Genomic DNA, 19,933 nt, shown 5'->3' with positions numbered 1-19,933 from the left:
GGGACAGGTGATGGTGGTAATGCATACTGTGGGACAGGTGAGGGGGCAGGGCAGACTCTGGGAGAGGTGATGGTGATAGTGTAGACTCTGGGACAAGTGAGGGTCTTAGTGCATGCGATGGGACAGAACAGACTCTGGGACAGGTGAAGTTGGTCGTGCATACTCTGGGACAGGTAAGGGGGCGGAGCCAGCTGACGTGTGGGGGCGTGGTCCCGGTATCAATGCGTGTGCGCATGCTCGTGCGGGTTCAGCGCCTGCGCGGTGTTTCCCGGAGGTAGCCGGGCTGTGTTTACCGAGCGGCCGCGGACCCGGAGTCGGGGACATGGATAAACTGAAGAAAGTGCTGAACGGGAACGACTCGGCGGAGGACGGAGGTGCCCTGAGTGAGGTCAGCCTCCCCTGGTTTCATTAGGAATACTGACCTGGAGTTACATGAGGCCGGGGCCAGGACTCAGGGACCAAGTGGGGCAGAGGCTGGTTACAGGAGGAGGACATCTGTGTGGAGGCCAGGTCTGGCTGTGATACACACACACAGTGTAGGCTCCCTCTGACTACCATGAGGAACCTGCCTCTCAACCCTTCAGTGTTACTGTGAAACATCAGGCTCAGTGATGGGTTAAAACAAGGAACAGCCTGGGGTTGTAATCAGGGTGATAAGTGAATTGCGATCGTCGAACACCTACCATTAGTTTTCACGTAATAAAACATCCCAAGCTGTTTCGCCTTAGCATTGCCAGCCAACCTTGGCATGAGCTGCATAGAGACATTAGAGTAAGCATCCGAAAGCTCGATCAAAGAGGTGCTTTTAAATAGCGTCTTAAAAATGCAGAGGGTTAATGAGTCTGCGCCAGGGCTGAAGGTCTAGGCATCTAAAGTGATGGAATTTGGAAATGTACAAGTGGCCAGAATTTGAGAGTGAATGAGAACATGTTGGGAAATGTAGGGTAGGGTGCTGTGGTGAGTGTATATATAGTACATACAAGGATGAGGATTTTGCATTGCAGAATCTGGATCAGTATCCATCAGTGTTGTGACGATGGGTGAAAGGGATTTAGTGCTGGTAGTTCTATATGAGCTGAAATTTATGGAGGCTGGAAGGAAAGTCCTGAAATCTGGCTGCACAAAAAGCATATTTGAATGTTTCAATTTGGAGTGAATGAAGGTGAAAGTAGTCTATCTTGCTCATAGTATTGATTCAGATAGTGATTTTTTTGAAGTGGTATTTTGTCCAACTAGCTTAACAAGTGTGCTCAGAGATATGCTACACTGATTAGCAGCATGAGTAGTCAATTCCCTGACCCTGCTCTGCTTTTCAACGAGGCTATATCCATTCTGATCGTGGCCCCAAATGCACATTCCTGACTACATCTGATAACCTTTGACTCCCTTTTGAGTCAAGGATCTATTTTGTGCTGCCTTAAATATATTCAGTGACTCACCTCCACCATTATCTAGGAGAAAGAGTTCCAATGACTTATTATCCTTTTGAGAGATAAAGAATTCCTCAACTCCATCTTAAATGGGAAAGTGCTTATTTTTAAATTACCTCTTTAATTTTCTTAGATTATCTTTAATCTAATCTGTCCCACAAAGGGAATTACCCTTACACCATCCACCCTTTTAAGTCTCCTCAGGGTCATCTGTACATGAAGTTCAAAGCTCCAATTGATGTAGGACCAGGGGTCTGACCTTTCTTTTTTAAAATATAACAGCCCCACCTCCAATCCCAGATATCATTCACATTTAAATGAGCATTCTCTGAATGACTTCTAACATATTAACATCCCATCTTAAAATAAAGACAACAAATATTCCAGATAGGGCCTCACCAACACTCTGCCTGTCCCTCCTTGTATATATTCTCTTGCTTAAATTTTACCTTTCTAATCAAGCAGTACCTGTGTATATAAGCTACCAACCCCAAAAAAAAATCTTTGGAGTTCTCAGTCTTGCTTTCTATTGTATCTTATATCTACTTTATAGTATCATGCGTGTTGAGTCTGAATGCACAAGCCTGGCTTATTGATATTTACTATCTTTCAACACAGTCAATGGAATCCCATATGGTGGTATATGTAAGGGTGCAAGTTTCAGTTCATGGGCATTTCAATAAACAGATTGAGTCAGTCTACTGTGAATTCAAGATTAAGTGCTGGAAAATGGCTTCATGGTGTTAACAAGTTCCTTGGTCTGACTGCGAAAGTCAAAAGCAGAGCTTTTTTGTATCTGCACATATGTAATTCCTCTCCGCTCATGGTTATTCCAATATTATATCTGATTTCCAGAACCATTTGCAGTTTAAATAGAGCCAATTTGAAAATAAAAGAATTATAGAACAGCTATTGCTGGAATCAATTTCTGTTGTTCATCCTTTTAGGCTTGTGTTTCTGTGTGAACTTCACTACACTTCATGCACTCTACAGATGCTTTTTAGAAGTTTTACACAATCATAAGCAGGGCCTGTGATACTATGTGAAATGTGACAATTGTGAAATTTAATAACTTGCAGTTCTAGATGTATCATTTCTATACTTAGTGTTATGCACAAGTAACAGCATATCAATTTTGGGCTGACACAACGTGAGCAATTTACATTGGTGTATCAATAGGGCAGAGTTGTACTATAAATTTGTGCGCTGCTACTTTGTAGTAATATATTACAGTCAAAAAAAAACTTTTGTATTGCTCTTTTGTTTATAATTCACTGTCTCTCATCTGGATGATGTAGTACTATAGAGACTTATCTGTGTTGAATGTTATGGGCATGAAGATGGAAACTTTATGTAGGAGTTTTTAGCATTAGGAGTTAATGCCTGAAGAAATTAAGTTGTATTTCTTACACATCCCAGTCTGAAGGTGTGTGTATTTGGATTCACCAGACCCTGCTTTTGTTCTGCTTCATATCATATCAGAATTGTTCAGTCAAACCTTTTTTAGCTATTTGTAGTTTCCCTGAGTTTTGACTGGACCCTTAACCATGTCCACTTTTTTTTTAAACCATGTGTTTATTTGTTTTTACTGTGTTTCCTTCCAAATTCAGTAGTCTCATTCAAGCTCACCAGTTTCCTATTCCATTTAATTATCTTGCAATTTCAGCTACCTCCAGCGTGATGGCACCACCAAAGACTTCTTTTTCCTCCCTTTCAACTTAATACACTCCACTAAACCATGCATACTTCTGCACCCACACAAAAGACCCAGCTTTTCTGCCCCCTTTTCTTGGAATGGCAACTTTTGGTGATTCAGCAGTTTCCAATCAGGCCTTCCCCTCTTTGATGCTTTATTCATCCAATTGCCATCTCCCTTTTTATCATTTATTCTTTCTTCTCTTTCACATTTTCACACATCTTGCCTTTTGTTCTCCATGAAATCCCCACCCAATCCATTCTTCCTCTGCTTCTGCAATTGCTTAAAACTAACCACTTCTAATTCGAAAGGCCTTTGACCTGGAATGTTAATTCTGTTTCTTTCTCCACAGATGCTGCCAGGTCTGGTGAGTATTTCTAGCATTATCTACCTTTATTTTCTGAGCTAATATTTGCATTCCCTTCATCAGAACCTTGATGTTGGTGTAGCTTCTTCCTATTTCTCTTTTGCATTCCTGCTCTCTTCTAGCATCTATCTATGGATGTTTCATTTCTGTGAAGGGTTTTGGTCTCTGGCATGTCAAAACTGCTGCACAAGCTTGCTCCACTTCAATTTATTTTAGTTCTGTTTTATTTAAGAATTTGCAGCTGGTAGGCCACCTTTGGCAAAAGTAACGTCAAAAAGCCTTGAATGCTTTTGTTGAAACTTAGCCTTATTTATGGACCAAATGCATAGCTTGGGATATACAGTACTCTGCCCAAGCGGCAAGGCACTTGAGGGAATTATTTTGATATCGGTCTTCTGAAATTCGAATTAATACACTTCTCCAATCTGCCTCCTAAATAGGATTACAAGGCAATAAGAACTGTAAGAAGGAGTAGTCATTCGGCCTTTTGAGAATTCTTCGCCATCTAATAAGATGATTTCTGATGTGATTGCGCCCTTAACTGTACTTTCCTATGTGGCATTGATAACACCTGTAGATTAAAAACCTATCTAGGAGAGTCTTCAATTATCCAGCCTGTACCACTCAACATGGGGAAGAATTCCAAAGGATAACAATCAATTCCTTCTGAAATCCATCTTAAATGGGAGACCCCTTATTTTTAAACTGCCCCCAATTCTAGATCCCACAACAAGGGGAAGTATCCTTTTGCCTCAAGGTACTGAGGCATCTTCCCTGTCAAGCTCCATCAAATTCTGTATATTTCAGTAAATCACTTTAAATGTATAGAGCCAATTTGTTCAACTTTTTTCATAAATTCTTCATCTCAGGAATCAGATGAATACCCCTTCTCATGAGCTCTCGATGCAAATATATCCATCCTTAAGTAACAGATAAATATGTACACAGTACTCCAGATATTGTCTCACCAATGCCCACTACCATTGTAACAACACTCTACTTTATAGTTTGTCCCCCTCGCAATAAAGGTTAACATCCCATTTTCTTGCCAAATTACTTGTTGTGCCTACATTCTGACCTTTTGTGATTCATGCACAGGAGCATCCAAATCTCCTCTTACAACAGCTTTCTGCACTTTGTAGTGGCAAAGTATTGTGGATGCTAGAAATCTGAAACAAATAGTGCTAGAGAAACTCAGCAGTCTCACAATTCTGAAGTCATACCAGACTTGTAACATTACTCTGTTTCTTGCTCGACAGATGCTGACAGACCTGCTGAGTTTCTGTCCATTTAACGTCCAAAATTGTCTATGTATTTAATAATCTGTATAATTCTTCCAAAGAGAAATCCATTTGTCTTTGCATTATTTTCTTTAGTAATTTTGACTGCATGAGCTATAGTTAATTCCAGGTATGTCTACCACTTGGAAAGCTTTAATTATGTAACATTTGTGTTAGCATACCCAAGGGAATCTCAAGCTGCTGATGTTTTGAAGCCATTTAGATGCTGCTCCCAAATGAAAACTAAGCTAGTTCTGTATTCTTTCATCGGAACACGTAAAATGTAGAGTGTTAATTTTTACGGTGAATACACTTCCTTTCTGGCTTTCAGAATTGCTTCTAAAGTGTCTGGATAAATTTCCATCAAAGTTCACCACAACATATTCAAATTATTACAAAACAGATTCTTATTTGTGTAAATTTGCATCTGAACACAGGTAGGAGTTGTGTATTTATCCCAGATGGATTTTTACATGTTGACTTATCAGTAGGAAGTAGCCATCTGTTCTTACAGTCACAGCTTTTTAAAAAGAATATTTAGTTAAAGAATATTGTTCAGTGATGCAGTAAGTAATTAGCCATGATCCACAATGGACTAGAGACATCTCTCTCCATTAATTTTTTTTAAATTCACTGGCAGGATATGGTTGCTCTGGCTGTTATCAATATAAAGCAGTTTACTAATCTTCAAGTATTTTTGTAGGACTGTATTGCTTTCTCAATCACTTTGTATTTTGCTTATATAAGGAAACCTTTGCAGCTGTAAAATGCAAAGCATTGAGAGTATTTCAGCCTTCCTATTGAGTAATTGTTCATGAACCATTTGAGAACTTACTTTGCTTTTTACACTACACAGCAGTTTTTCAAAAATAACTGTTCATTGCAACAATCTGTCAAAGCATTTCAACTTGCAGTGATCAGTCCAATTCTCAAGAATACCAATAAGGGGAAAACCAACATTTATAATGTGTGAAAGAGGAGTTTCTAAATTCATTCATGGGATGTGGGTGATTCTGACGGGGTAAGTATTTCTTGCCACTCTTTAGTTGCTGTTGAGAAAGTATTGGTGAGCTGCCTTCTTAAACCCACATAGTTCATTTGGTAATCACCCATTATGTTATTAGGGAAGGACTTTGACCCAGCAACACTGAAGAAACAGTGATATAGAGTCATAGAGATGTACAGCATGGAAACAGACCCTTCGGTCTAACCCGTCCATGCCAACCAGATATCCCAACCCAATCTAGTCCCACCTGCCAGCACCAAGCCCCTATCCCTCCAAACCCTTCCTATTCATATACCCATCCATGCCTCTTAAATGTTGCAATTGTACCAGCATCCACCACATCCCCTGGCAGCTCATTCCATACATGTACCACGCTCTGCGTGGAAAAAGTTGCCCCTTAGGTCTTTTTATATATTTTCCCTCACTCTAAACCTATGCCCTCTAGTTCTGGACTCCCCGATTCCAGGGAAAAGACTTTGTCTATTTATCCTATCCATGCCCCTCATAATTTTGTAAACCTCTATAAGGTCACCCCTCAGCCTCCAACGCTTCAGGGAAAACAGCCCCAGCCTGTTCAGTCTCTCCCCATAGCTCAAATCCTCCAACCCTGGCAACATCCTTGTAAATCTTTTCTGAATCCTTTCAAGTTTCACAACATCTTTCCGATAGGAAGGACACCAGAATTGCATGCAATATTCCAACAGTGGCCTAACCAATGTCCTATACAGCCGCAACATGACCTCCCAACTCCTGTACTCAATAAGGTAAAAACAATGACTGCAGATGCTGGAAACCAGATTCTGGATTCGTGGTGCTGGAAAAGCACAGCAGTTCAGGCAGCATCTGAGGAGTACTCAATACTCTGATCAATAAAGGAAAGCATACCAAACGATATGTTTCCAAATTGGAATGATCAGTGACTTGGAGGGGTACTTGTAGTTGGTGGTGTTCCTTGTATATCTGCTGCCCTTGTCCTTCCAGGTGGTATTGGTCAGGGTTTGGAAGCTTATGTCAAAGGAACATTAATGAAATTCTGCAGTGCATCTTGTAAAGTGGTGGACCGAGTGAAAGTTTAAAGGTGTGGTGCCATTCAAGTGGGCTGCTTTGTCCTGACTGGTGTTAAACTTCTTGAATGTTGTTGGAGCTACACTTGTCCAGGCAAGTGGGAGTATTCCATCAAACTCCTGACTCATACATTGTACGTGGTGGCCAGGAGGTGAATTACTCAATGCAAGATTCCTAGCCTGTCACATACGATATTAGTAATAATATTTATCTATCCAGTCTATTTCAATTTCTGGTCGATGGTAACTTCTGTGATGGGTGATAGTTGTGGATCCAGTATTTGTAATGCCTTCACTCGTCAAAGGGTAATGGTTCATTTCTTTTGGCAGTTAGTGCCAGGAAATGGCTTTCAGTCCGAGCCTAAAGCTGCATGTGGTAATGGATTGCTTCAGTATTTCACTGTCATTGATGAAATAGCTAAAGATGACTGGGATTAGCACACCAGCCAGAGAAGCTGAGTGGCAAGATAGAGGAACTGAGATGATTGCATTCGGCAATCAACAACCAACTTTTCTTTTTGATAGGTATGACTTCAACTGGCAGAGTTTTCTTGATTCCTGTTGATTTTGGTTTGGTTTGCTAGGCCTCTTTAAGTCACTGTCATCTCAAAAAGAGTTCAGCTTTGCTAATGCTGTAGTTAAATCAGGAGCTCAATGTGCATGACTTCGGAGCCCAAACTGGGCTTCGATGAACAGGTTCTTACTGAACATGCAACTTGACACCACTCAGTGACCACATGCAGTACCTTATGCTTGATCAAGAGTATATGGAGTGTGGTAATTAGGTAGGTTGGAAGTATCTTGCCTTTTTCTGAATATGATATACGTGGGCAGTTTTGCACATTGTTGGCTAGCTGCCAATGCTGTAGCAGTATTTGGCTAGAGTTGTAGGTAATTCGAAAGAGCAAGAATTTAATGCTGTTGCTGGAATGCTGTCAGGAACTTTAGCCTTTGCAGTAGAACATAGAACAATACAGCGCACAACAGGCCCTTCGGCCCTCAATGTTGTGCTGATCTGTGAGGTAGGAGGAGAAAGTGAGGGCTGCAGATGCTGGAACTGTGCGGAGGCCTATAAAGAACTCAGAGCAGTGTGGCCTCTCCTCTCCTGTTTCTAACCTCAACCCATACTATCTCAGTAGATAGGTCCTCGTCAAAAGTTCTTTCAGCCACCGTTATACTGTCCTTGACTAACAAGGACACACCTCACCTTTTTACCGCTTTGCCTGTTCTTAATGAAAGATCTAAACCTTGGAACCTGCAACATCCATTCCTCACCCTGCTCTATTCATGTCTCTGAAATGGCCATAACATCGAAGTCCCAGGTAACTATCCATGCTGCAAGATCACCTGCCTTATTTTGGATACTTCTGGCATTGAAGTAGACACACTTCAAACCAGCACATTCCTGTGACCGTGAAATCCTGTCCATGCCCTCCCTACTCTCATCCCCCTTGTGCACTGGAACTACACCTCAGGTTCCCATCCCCTGCTGAGCTAGTTTAAACCCACCCGAATAGCACCAGCAAATTTCCCACCCAAGATATTAAAACCCTCTGGTTCAAATGAAGACTGTCCTGTTTGTAGAGGTTCCACCTTCCCCAGAATGAATCCCAATTATCCAAGTACCTGAAACACTCCCTCCTGCACCATCCCTGCCTATTCCTTGCCTCGCTATCACGTGGTATGGGTAACAAACCAGAGATATAACTGTTTGTTTTAGCTCCCTAAAATCCTGCCTGACATCCCTATCCCTCTTTTTACCTATGTCATTGGGACTATGTGGACCACGACTTGGTGCTGGTCACCCTCTCCCTTCTGGACCCAAAAGACACAATCTGAGACATCACGGACCCTGGCACCTGGGAGGCAACACAACAACCATGAGTCTCATTCGTTCCCAACAAACCTTCTATGTTACCCTCTAACTACTGAGTTCCCAATGACTAACACTCTCCTCCTCCCTTCTGTGCAATAGTGAAAGACTCTGTGCCAGAGACCTGCACCCCACTGCATATCCCTGGTAAGTCCGCCCCCAACAGTATCCAAAATGGTATATTTGTTTTTCAGCGGAACAACCAAAGGGGATCCCTCCACCGACTTTTTTTTCCCTTCAAACAGTTACCCAGCTTACTTCGTGCCTAGGAGCAACTGTTTCTCTGTAACTCTTATCTATCACAGCCTCTGCCTCCCGAATGATCCGAAATTCATCCAGCTCTCACTCCAGTTCCCTAACACGGTCTTGGAGGAGCGAGAGTTGCAGAGGTACTTGGATGGAACTCTAATGGCGTCCCACACCTCAAGCATCATGCAGGAGGAACATTCCTCTCCTTGCACCGCCATCCCTGCTAGTCCCTTTAACAGAAAGTGAAAAGGAAGAGAAGCTTACCTGATGTGTCCTTGGTGTTTAAGGTTAGAGGAGATGATTGGGTGGGAGGCCCTACAAAGGTGGGGTCTCTGGTTTAGAAAGCACTCACTTATATAGCTGGTGGGAAATGGAAAGTCCCTCCTTTCCTAGAAACCTCTGCTCTCTGATGTCAAATGTAAAAGCTCAAATCAGTGACTCACCACTCCTGACAGGCCCCTGGTCCAAGCTCCCACCCTTCGAGCTGCTGCTGAAAAACAGAAATGGAGGACTCCCGTATTCGAGGTAAGTTTTAAGTGCTTCAGCAGTTTCTTGGTATTTATGTAGGGTGAATCAGAATTGGTTAAAGAATGACAACTGTGATGCTTGGAATCTTAGGATCATTCACTCTGCACTTCAGGTTGAAGATGTTTGTCACTTATTTAATTGTCCACCATCATTCGCAGTTGAGTTATGGCAGGATTGTGGTACTCTGATTTAATTCGTTCATTGTGACATTACTTAGCTCTATCAATTGTGTGTTACTTATTTGCTCGACATGCAAGTAGTCTGTTCTGTTGCTTCACCAGGTTGACAACTTATTTTTAAGTACACCAGATGTTGCTTCTCGTGTCATTTTGCACTCTTTGTTGAACAAGGATGATCCCCATGCTTAGTGATGTTAAGTTGGCGGATGTGCCACGTCATGACATTACGGATTGTGATTGATTGCAGTTCTGTTGCTACTGATGACCCACAGCATTTCATGAATGCACAAGTTTGAGTTTCTACATCTGTTCCATCTCTATCCCTTTTAGCACAGTGGTGCCATACAGCATAATCAGTAAGGAGCATTGTCAATGTGAATGTGAAGGAGCCTTTGACCAAGTGAGACAGCGCCCCGACCTTTATACCGCTGAGGCTAAATGCCAGCTCGCGGACACCTCCTCCTACTGCCCCCTTGACCATGACCCAAACCATCATCTCCCAGACCATCCAGAACCTCATCACCTCAGGGGATCTCCCAACCACCGCCTCCAACCTCATGGTCCCACAACCCCGCACCGCCCGTTTCTACCTCCTGCCCAAAATCCACAAACCTGACTGCCCTGGCCGACCCATTGTCTCAGTCTGCTCCTGCCCCACAGAACTCATCTCTGCATACCTCGACACGGTCCTGTCCCCCTTAGTCCAAGAACTCCCCACCTACGTTCGGGACACCACCCACGCCCTCCACCTCCTCCATGATTTTCGCTTCCCCGGTCCCCAACGCCTTATCTTCACCATGGACATCCAGTCCCTATACACCTCCATCCCCCATCACGAAGGACTCAAAGCCCTCCGCTTCTTCCTTTCCCGCCGTACCAACCAGTACCCTTCCACTGATACCCTCCTTCGACTGACTGAACTGGTCCTCACCCTGAACAACTTCTCTTTCCAATCCTCCCACTTCCTTCAAACCAAAGGAGTAGCCATGGGCCCCAGCTATGCCTGCCTCTTCGTAGGATATGTGGAACAGTCCATCTTCCGCAGCTACACTGGCACCACCCCCCACCTTTTCCTCCGCTACATTGATGACTGTATCGGTGCTGCCTCGTGCTCCCATGAGGAGGTTGAACAGTTCATCCACTTTACCAACACCTTCCACCCCGACCTCAAATTCACCTGGACCGTCTCAGACTCCTCCCTCCCCTTCCTAGACCTTTCCATTTCTATCTCGGGTGACCGAATTGACACGGACATCTACTATAAACCGACCGACTCCCACAGCTACCTAGACTACACCACCTCCCACCCTGCCCCCTGTAAAAACGCCATCCCATAATCCCAATTCCTTCGTCTCCGCCGCATCTGCTCCCAGGAGGACCAGTTCCAAGGACCGCAATTTCCCCCCCAACGTGGTCGACGATGCCCTCCACCGCATCTCTTCCACTTCCCGCTCCTCTGCCCTTGAGCCCCGCCCCTCCAACTGCCACCAGGACAGAACCCCACTGGTCCTCACCTACCACCCCACCAATCTCCATGTACAGCGCATCATCCGCCGTCATTTCTGCCACCTCCAAACGACCCCACCACCAGGGATATATTTCCCTCCCCTCCCCTATCAGCGTTCCAAAAAGATCACTCTCTCCGTGACTCCCTCGTTAGGTCCACACCCCCCACCAACCCAACCTCCACTCCCGGCACCTTCCCCTGCAACCGCAAGAAATGCAAAACTTGTGCCCACACCTCCCCCCTTACTTCCCTCCAAGGCCCCAAGGGATACTTCCATATCCGCCACAAATTCACCTGCACCTCCACACACATCATCTATTGCATCCGCTGCACCCGATGTGGCCTCCTCTATATTGGGGAGACAGGCCGCCTACTTGCGGAACGGTTCAGAGAACACCTCTGGGACACCCGGACCGACCAACCAACCCAACCCAACACTTGAGTGGCTCAACACTTCAACTCCCCCTCCCACTCCACCAAGGACATGCAGGTACTTGGACTCCTCCATCGCCAGACCATAGCAACACGACAGTTGGAGGAAGAGCGCCTCATCTTCCACCTAGGAACCCTCCAACCACAAAGGATGAACTCAGATTTCTCCAGTTTCCTCATTTCCCCTCCACCCACCTTGTCTCGGTCAAATCCCCCGAACTCAGCACCGCCTTCCTAACTTGCAATCTTCTTCCTGACCTCTCCGCCCCAACCCACTCTGGTCTATCACCCTCACCTTGACCTCCTTCCACCTATCGCATTTCCAATGCCCCTCCCCCAAGTCCTTCCTCCCTACCTTTTATCTTAGCCTGCTGGACACACTTTCCTCATTCCTGAAGAAGGGCTTATGCCCGAAACATCGATTCTCCTGTTCCTTGGACGCTGCCTGACCTGCTGCGCTTTTCCAGCAACACATTTTCAGCTCTGATCTCCAGCATCTGCAGTCCTCACTTTCTCCAAGTGAGACAGTGGTCAGTTGAATATATTTGGAATGTTGTTCTAAGTGGGAATTTGGTAAAAAGGAGAACAGAGTTACTTCAAGGTTTTACTGCAAGATGTAAAGACTGTAGAGTGAGAGGTGGATGGGAGAAGATAAAGGACTATAATTGAGAGACCCGCCTGCAGTGAGACAAGCATCAGATTGGTATCGCAAACCACGACGTGAAGCGATTGTCGCGAAAGCAGCTGAATTTATTTTATTGATTCGTTGGATATGGGCGTCGCAAACTAGACCAGTAGTTCTTATCCATCTTTAATTGTCCAGTGGGCAGTTAACAGCCTACTACATTGTTGTAGGCCTGGAATCACACACAGGCCAGGTCAGATAGAGATGGCAGGTTAGTGAACCAGAGCGGTTTTTATGGCAAACGACAATGGCTGATGGTTACTATTCAGCCAGCTTTTTATTGAATTCATATTTTACCACCTATGGTGGGACTCTAACCTATCACTAGACTATCAATCTAGGAACTCTCAGCTGATGTTCCAGGTTCAAATCCTGCCAATAGGAATCTAGAAGAAAATTCTCTACCAGTTGAAGTCATACCTATCAAAAATTAAAGTTGGACATTGATTGTTGAATGTAATCTGTAGGGCTGGAAATAAAGATGGCACATTTTCTACCCTAAAGGCCATTAGTGAACCAAGTTTTTTTTTGAGAATGTGTAATGGTTTATTATCACCATTAATTATTATCACCCTAGCTTTTAGTTCCAGGTTTATTAGTTGAATTCAAATTCCAACATGTTGTAGTGAGTTTTGAACCAATGTCCCCAGTCCATTAGCCTGGACCTCTAGATTGAGCTCAGTGATATTACCATTATGCCAATCCCTGCACACTCTGGATTGCATTGTGCAATAAACTGGCTTGCATGTCCCAGAAAATCTGGAAAGCTCAAGTTGAAATCATGCAACTAAGTATTACAATGGGGCCTTGATGAACTATTTGGGGTGACAAACATTTTTCAGAGCTTTCAGATAGTTGAACATATGGGTAAAGTCTTTGATACTCTGTGTGGGTTGATGGGCCAGATGGAGTTTTCAAATTCACTGCATGTTTGTCAAATAATGAGCAAAACTGCATCATTTTCTATTCAGGCAGCCTTTCTACTCAGTGGAAGCAGTAGAGCAAAAATGAGCTGGCAAAGATTAAATGCTGCAAGGAAGGAGGGATCATGTTAATTTTAAATTGTTTTCATTCTGTTAAATTGATTTGGTTTTTGAATTTCCGAGACTAGAATGTTCACTTACCTCAAATAAGTTTGTATGTCGAATTTTTCAGTGCTAGCATAAGACAGATGAGAGTTACACTTCTGTGAAAACAATGCTGAAAGAAGAGGAATTAATGCTGATTTTCAGGTAGTTTCTCACATCAAGGGAATTGCTACCAGTGGTGCTTATCAGTGGTATAGATTCTAAACTTTATGGGATAACTATTTGATGTTAGTGCAGTGAGAGGCAACAATGTAATCAAATGCTGTGAATGATCATTGATTCAGTGAAATTAGTTCTCTTGATTAAGAAAATTAGCAAGCAATGTCTACCAGAACAGGCTTATCTTGAATGTTGCAAAGCTTCTTAACATTAAAGCTGCATTCATCCGGACATGCAGAAATTATTTTGTCACACTCTTGATTTTGGGCTTTGAAAGCTTTAGGGAGTCTACTGTCCGAATCCTCCAACTCTGGGATGGTGGGTAAAGTTTCCAGCTGATGCACATTGTGATACATATATCTTTAAGCCTGAAGGTGATATCAGTGACAGCAGAGAACCAAAACCTTTGGCACATTTTTAAAAAAAATTTGCTAGCTAAATCGTGTTAATCATTAACATCAAAAGGCCAAGGATCAGAAGGTAATGACCTAAACAAAGGCTCAAATGGAATGCAGAACATTGGTGCTCTGTTATCCCCTCCAGAATCCACAATGATACATTTCCAAAAAAAAAATTGAATAAGAAAATAATTGATGCAAGCATAATGTTGTACATAAGGTAGACTTCTTAGCTCCATCAATTTTGCCATTAATGTGAGGAAATAGGCTCATCCTATTCTCATACTTTAATATTACCTTTTCCTTCATTCCCCTATGCAATTTCACTTTGAACATAGCTTCTACCTCAACCAGTAATGCTTGAAGAAGCCCATTCCACAGTTGACTCCGATTTGCTAGGCTACTTTAGCAACGTGTACATTCACTTGCAAAAAGCATGTGTTGATGCTTTAAGAGGAGTATCCCCCACTGCTTCCTCAGGATGACTATGGGTGATCAATAAATGTCAGTTTTGTCTGTGATGCTCAAATCTGAAGCAAATTTTCCTTGTAAAAATATTCAGTTACACTGAAGGGAGATGTCAACAATGATTTACATGACGTCAGATTAAAGCAATAATGTAGGCCATTTATCCTTTTTATAATGTACCTTTTCTTTTTAACTAGAATTTATGTACAGTAGGTAGATGACAAAGGTATCCATGATAACTGGAAATTGTTGAAAAATTTTCCTTTCACACACTCTGCTTTTCCCCATGCAGGTAATTGAGGGAACCACCTTAGGATGGGGAACCAGAGTGAAAGGCTTTCTTGCCTGCTTCGTAGCAGGGATTATTTGTTCCATATTGGTAAGTTGATTTGGAAATACTGTGTGCTTTGGAAATAATAAATGAAAAACTACTATATAATTTTACTGAATCCTCATGCCCCAAAATAATGTTAGACATGCTAGAAGACACTACATTTTATGTTGCCAGAAGTTGTTTTCATTTCAATTTCGATATGGAATGTCCAGAACTATATTTGCAGTGAACAGGGACAAATATATCCAAAGTGCTTTATGTTCTGTGAAGGAATGAACTTGATGATTTGTTTTTAATGAGTGCAGAGGTGGGTGTGTGAGATTGAGTATGGGGGATGGTAGTGTACTAAAGCTATCACAGCTTTAACTGTAATCCCATTTGAGTATCTTGGCCATTATTAATGAAATATGCCTGCTTCAAGCTTATCCAAATTAACATAAAGGCAAGCTCTACAAACCTCTCAGTTTGGGACATGCCAGAGTAATTCACCTCTTGACTTCATTACAATCTTTGTCCAAACATGGATGGGTAGGGGATTACTCTCTGCTAGGAGTTGAGTGTACTACAAAGGTAGATGATTTGAGGTCAGTCATCTCAATTCCTGTTCATCTCTGCCAGAGTTCCTAATGTCCTAGGACTAGTCGTCTTTAGTTGCTTCATCAATGACCTTCTCTCCGTCATAAGATCAGAACTGGGGATGTTCACCAATAATTGCGCAGTGTTCAGCACTATTCATGACTCATCAGATACTGAAGCAGACAGTGTACATATGCAGCATAATCTGGATAACATGCAGACTTGGGCTGAGAAGCGACAAGTAACATTCCAGCCATATAAGTGCCAGACAATAACTGTCTCAGTGAATCTAACCATCTTCCCTTGATGTATAATGGTATTACCATCATTTAGCAGCATCACAATCCTTTGGGTTAGCTTTAATTTGAAACCGACCTGAACCAGCCATATTGTGGTTTTGAGAAGAGATCAAAAACTGGGAATTCTGCAGTGGCTAACACATCTCCTGACCCCAAAAGCCACAAAGTACAAGACAGAAGTGTGATGAAATACTTGCCCAGATTAGTGCAGCTCCAAAACAACTAAAGAAACTTGACACCATCCAGTACCAATCGTGCCTGCTAGATGATACCATCTAGATGATGCCATTCAGCACCCATCAATGTTCCTTCAACAGCACCTTTCAAATCCAAGACTATCTCGTCTAGAAAGACTAGATTGGCAGATGCATGGGTAAACAAGTTTACCTCCAAGTCAAACATCATTTTGATTTGAGGAATTAATTGCTGTTCTTTCACTATCAGTGGATCACAATTCTGGCATGGTCTTTCTAACAGTGTTATTGGTGTACCTACCTGAAAGACTATGGCTTCAATAAAAGACACAACCACCAACTTTTCAAGGGCAGTTGGTGAATGGCAATAAATGCTGGCCCATCAACAATTTCCCACATCTCGTGAATAGATTTAAAACAAAATTAAAACAAAATTCCGCATGCTTCTTGCTGGATAGCGTGAAAATGTCTTGTTCACTGATCTTTACATTTTCCTTGGATTTCTGGTCCATTTGAACCTGTCTCTGAAAAGGTTCAGTCTGCATGCTGAACCTTGTTTGTGAAAAACTCAATGCTAATAAACAGGAATATTTTAAAAATTGCTTTAAAGTTGATTAATTTAAATCATTCAACAGCTTAGCGAGAACTCTAGATTTTCTGTTGACTCAGTGTTATTATTCAGTTCACTTGTGCGGCACAATTTATAGAACATCAAAAACTCATCAAACATTGAGAGTACAGTCATACAATGTTATTCATTGGGAGATGTAATGTGAATTGTAATGATATATCCACTGCAAAATTTGATATACTTGCAAACTATGTTACTGTTGAATTCTGGAGGAGGAAGGACTAAATGGAGGTGAGGAAGAGAACAATTAAAAAAACCTGAGAATCCATATTGGAAACGAGATGAAGACCAGGAGGTAGACCAAATATGGGCAAAGACAGTGAAACAACTTAAAACCAGAACCTGGACACCATTTTGATGTAGCAGCAGGGGCATTGATCCTTGCAAATAAATGATAGCTAAGACTTCTTTGGAAAATCAATGAGTTAGAAGCTAAATCATTAATTAATGTTAAGGATGCTCTCTGCCTTGTCCAGGATATGATGATGTGATTTAAAGGATGTTGCAAAGATTTGGAAATCTGATAAAATGTTTATAATCATTATGAACTGGTCATGTATTTTCATCAAATTTATAGTATCTGCCACTCAATTATTGACCAGTTCTCTTGACACCACCTCTGCTCATGAATGGATTTGAAAAATATTATGAAAGGTTTGCATGGTTTAAATCAGAGAAATGTTTAGATATGTTCCGCTCAAACCAGAAACTCCTCATGATTCGTGGTCTTTGAAAAACTTCTGGAATGGAGACTTCAGAGGATACCACTAAACAAAATAAGAACTGGCATCATATAAAAATCTTTATAAAAACAAAATCTTGATCAAAGGTTTCTTCCATAAAATTTCCTATTTTTCTTCTGCCCTGCCATAGGTGGCCAATGTTCAATACTTTTCTACTGGGTCTTTCTCTGTGATATTGTATATTTAATTCTGTTGTTTGTCGCAATTTAGCCAGGAAAAGTAATCTGATAATCCAGTTTCAATGTTCCACAAACTGTCACAACATGTAAAAAATCAACTTAACCATTAGGGTGATCAATTTCAAAACAGAAATTGCTGGAAAAGCTAAGCAGGACTGGCAGCATCTATGGAGAGGAATCAGAATTAACATTTCGGATCCAGTGACCCTTTGTCAGAACTCAAAGGGTGATCAATTTGTCTGACTGCTATTCATGACAAAAACAATTCACATCAGTTTGTTATTAAGTGTGAAGGAGCAAAAATGGCCTTTCATAGAGTGATATGCGCTTCTTGTCAGACTTGTGAGTTTAAGGAGCGTTTATGGGTTACTGTGGATTATATCTGCAATAAATGCGGTTGGTTGCGAATCCTATCAGATCGAATGGAACGGTTGGAGAGACAGTTAGAGGTAATGAGGAACTTTCAACAGCAACGGTATGTGATGGATGGCAGTTATAGGAAGGGGAAATAGTCGCAGATATGGTCACATAGATGGGTTAACTCCAGGAAAGGTAAGAGAGATAGGCAGTTGGCGCAGGAGTTTTCTGTGACTATCCCCATTTCAAACAAGTATGCTGTTTTGGTAAAAGTAGAGGGTGATGGATTCACAGGGGAACGTAGCACGAACAGCAAGTTTCTGATATTGACACTGGCTCTAATGCAATGAGGGGTACGTCGGGTTGCGAGAGATCAATTATGTTAGTGGGCTCTCTAGTCCAAGGTACAGACAGATGTTTCTGTGGTCAGCAGTGAAAAATCAGAATGGTTATGTTGCTTTCCTGGTGCCAGGGTCAAGGATGTCTCAGAGGGTGCAGAATGTCCTCAAGGGAGAGGGGGGCCAGCAAGAAGTCAGTGTCCACAATGGAACCAAAGACATAGGAAGGGAAAAGGTTGAGATTCTGAAGGGAGATTACAGAGTGTTAGGCAGGAATTTAAAAAGGAGGTCCTCGAGAGTAGTAATATCTGGATTACTCCCAGTGCTATAAGCTAGTGAGGGCAGGAATAGGAGAATAGAGCAGATGAATACATGGCTGAGGAGCAGGTGTATGGGAGAAGGATTCACATTTATGGGTAATTGGAATCTCTTTTGGAGTAGAAGTGTCCTGTATAAAAAGGACGGATTGCACCTAAATTAGAAGGGGACTAATATACTGGCAGGGAAATTTGCTAGAAATGCATGGGAGGGTTTAGACTAGTAAAGTGGGGGGATGGGACCCAGGGAGATAGTGAGGAAAGAGATCAATTTGAGACTGGTACAGTTGAGAACAGAAGTGAGTCAAACAGTCAGGGCAGGCAGAGGCAAGGTAGGACTAATAAATTAACCTGCATTTATTTCAATGCAGGGGGCCTAACGGGAAAGGCAGATGAACTTGGCATGGTTAGGAACATGGGACTAGGATATCATAGCAATTACAGGAACATGGCTCAGGGATGGACAGGACTGGCAGCTTAATGTTCCAGAATACAAATGCTACAGGAAGGATAGAAAGGGAGGCAAGAGAGGAGAGGAAGTGGTGTTTTTGATAAGAGATAGCATTACAACTGTACTGAGGGAGGATGTTTCTGGAAATAGGTGCAAGCAAGTTATTTGGGTGGAACTGAGAAATAAGAAAGGGATGATCACCATATTGGGATTGTATTATAGACCCTTTAATAATCAGAGGGAAATTGAGAAACAAAGTTGTAAGTAGATCTCAGCTATCCGTAAGAATAATAGGGTGGTTATGGTAGAGTATTTTAACTTTCCAAACATAAACTGGGACTGCCATAGTGTTAAAGGATTAGATGGAGAGGAATTTCTTAAGTGTGTACAAGACAATTTTCTGATTCAGTATGTGGACGTACCTACTAGAGAAGGTGCAAACCTTGACCTATGCACTGGAAATGAGGCAGGACAGGTGACTGAGGTGTCAGTGGGGGAGCACTTTGGGGCCAGCAGCCATAATTCTATTAGATTTAAAATAGTGATGGAAAAGGACAAACCAGATCTAAAAGTTGAAGTTCTAAATTGGAGAAAGGCCAATTTTGATGGTATTAGGCAAGAACTTTCAAAACCTGATTGGGGGAAGATGTTTGTAGATAAAGGGATGGCTGAAAAATGGGAAGCCTTCAGAAATGAGATAACGAGAATCCAAAGAAAGCATATTCCTGTTAGGGTGAAAGGAAAGGCTGGTAGGTATAGGGATGACTAAAGAAATTGAGGGTTTGGTTCAGAAAAGAAGGAAGCACATGTTAAGGTATAGACAGGATAGATTGAGTGAATCCTTAGAGTAAAAAGGCAGTAGGAGTATACTTAAGAGGGAAATCAGGAGGGCAAAAAGGGGACATGAGATAGCTTTGGCAAAGAGAGTTAAGGAGAATCCAAAGGGTTTTTACAAATACATTAAGGACAAAAGGTAACTAGGGAGAGAATAGGGTCCTTCAAAGATCAACAAGGCGGCCTTTGTGTGGAGCCGCAGAAAATGAGGGAGATACTAACTAGTATTTTGCATCATTATTTACTGTGGAAAAGAACATGGAAGATATAG

The 19,933-nt window shown here is 42.2% G+C and overlaps 1 protein-coding gene across 3 annotated transcripts in view; it reads left to right on the top strand.

Moving 5' to 3' along the window:
* The first annotated feature begins 259 nt into the window (after nt 1-259).
* LOC122555308 (vesicle transport protein SFT2B-like) overlaps nt 260-19,933 on the top strand; it is a 43,011-nt gene continuing 23,337 nt past the window's right edge. For all 3 annotated transcript variants that reach the window (XM_087992618.1, XM_087992617.1, XM_043701174.2), the window contains exons 1-2: nt 260-388; nt 14,702-14,788. In XM_087992618.1, the coding sequence (XP_087848744.1) occupies nt 323-388; nt 14,702-14,788 (153 nt within the window). In that variant the 5' untranslated portion in view covers nt 260-322. The remainder of the gene's footprint in view (nt 389-14,701; nt 14,789-19,933) is intronic.

The sequence above is a fragment of the Chiloscyllium plagiosum genome, unplaced genomic scaffold, assembly GCF_037043375.1.
Source record: "Chiloscyllium plagiosum isolate Xiang-an unplaced genomic scaffold, Cpla_swu_hap1 HiC_scaffold_12, whole genome shotgun sequence".
Classification (NCBI taxonomy): domain Eukaryota; kingdom Metazoa; phylum Chordata; class Chondrichthyes; order Orectolobiformes; family Hemiscylliidae; genus Chiloscyllium; species Chiloscyllium plagiosum.
This window is presented reverse-complemented; position numbering and strand designations above follow the sequence as displayed.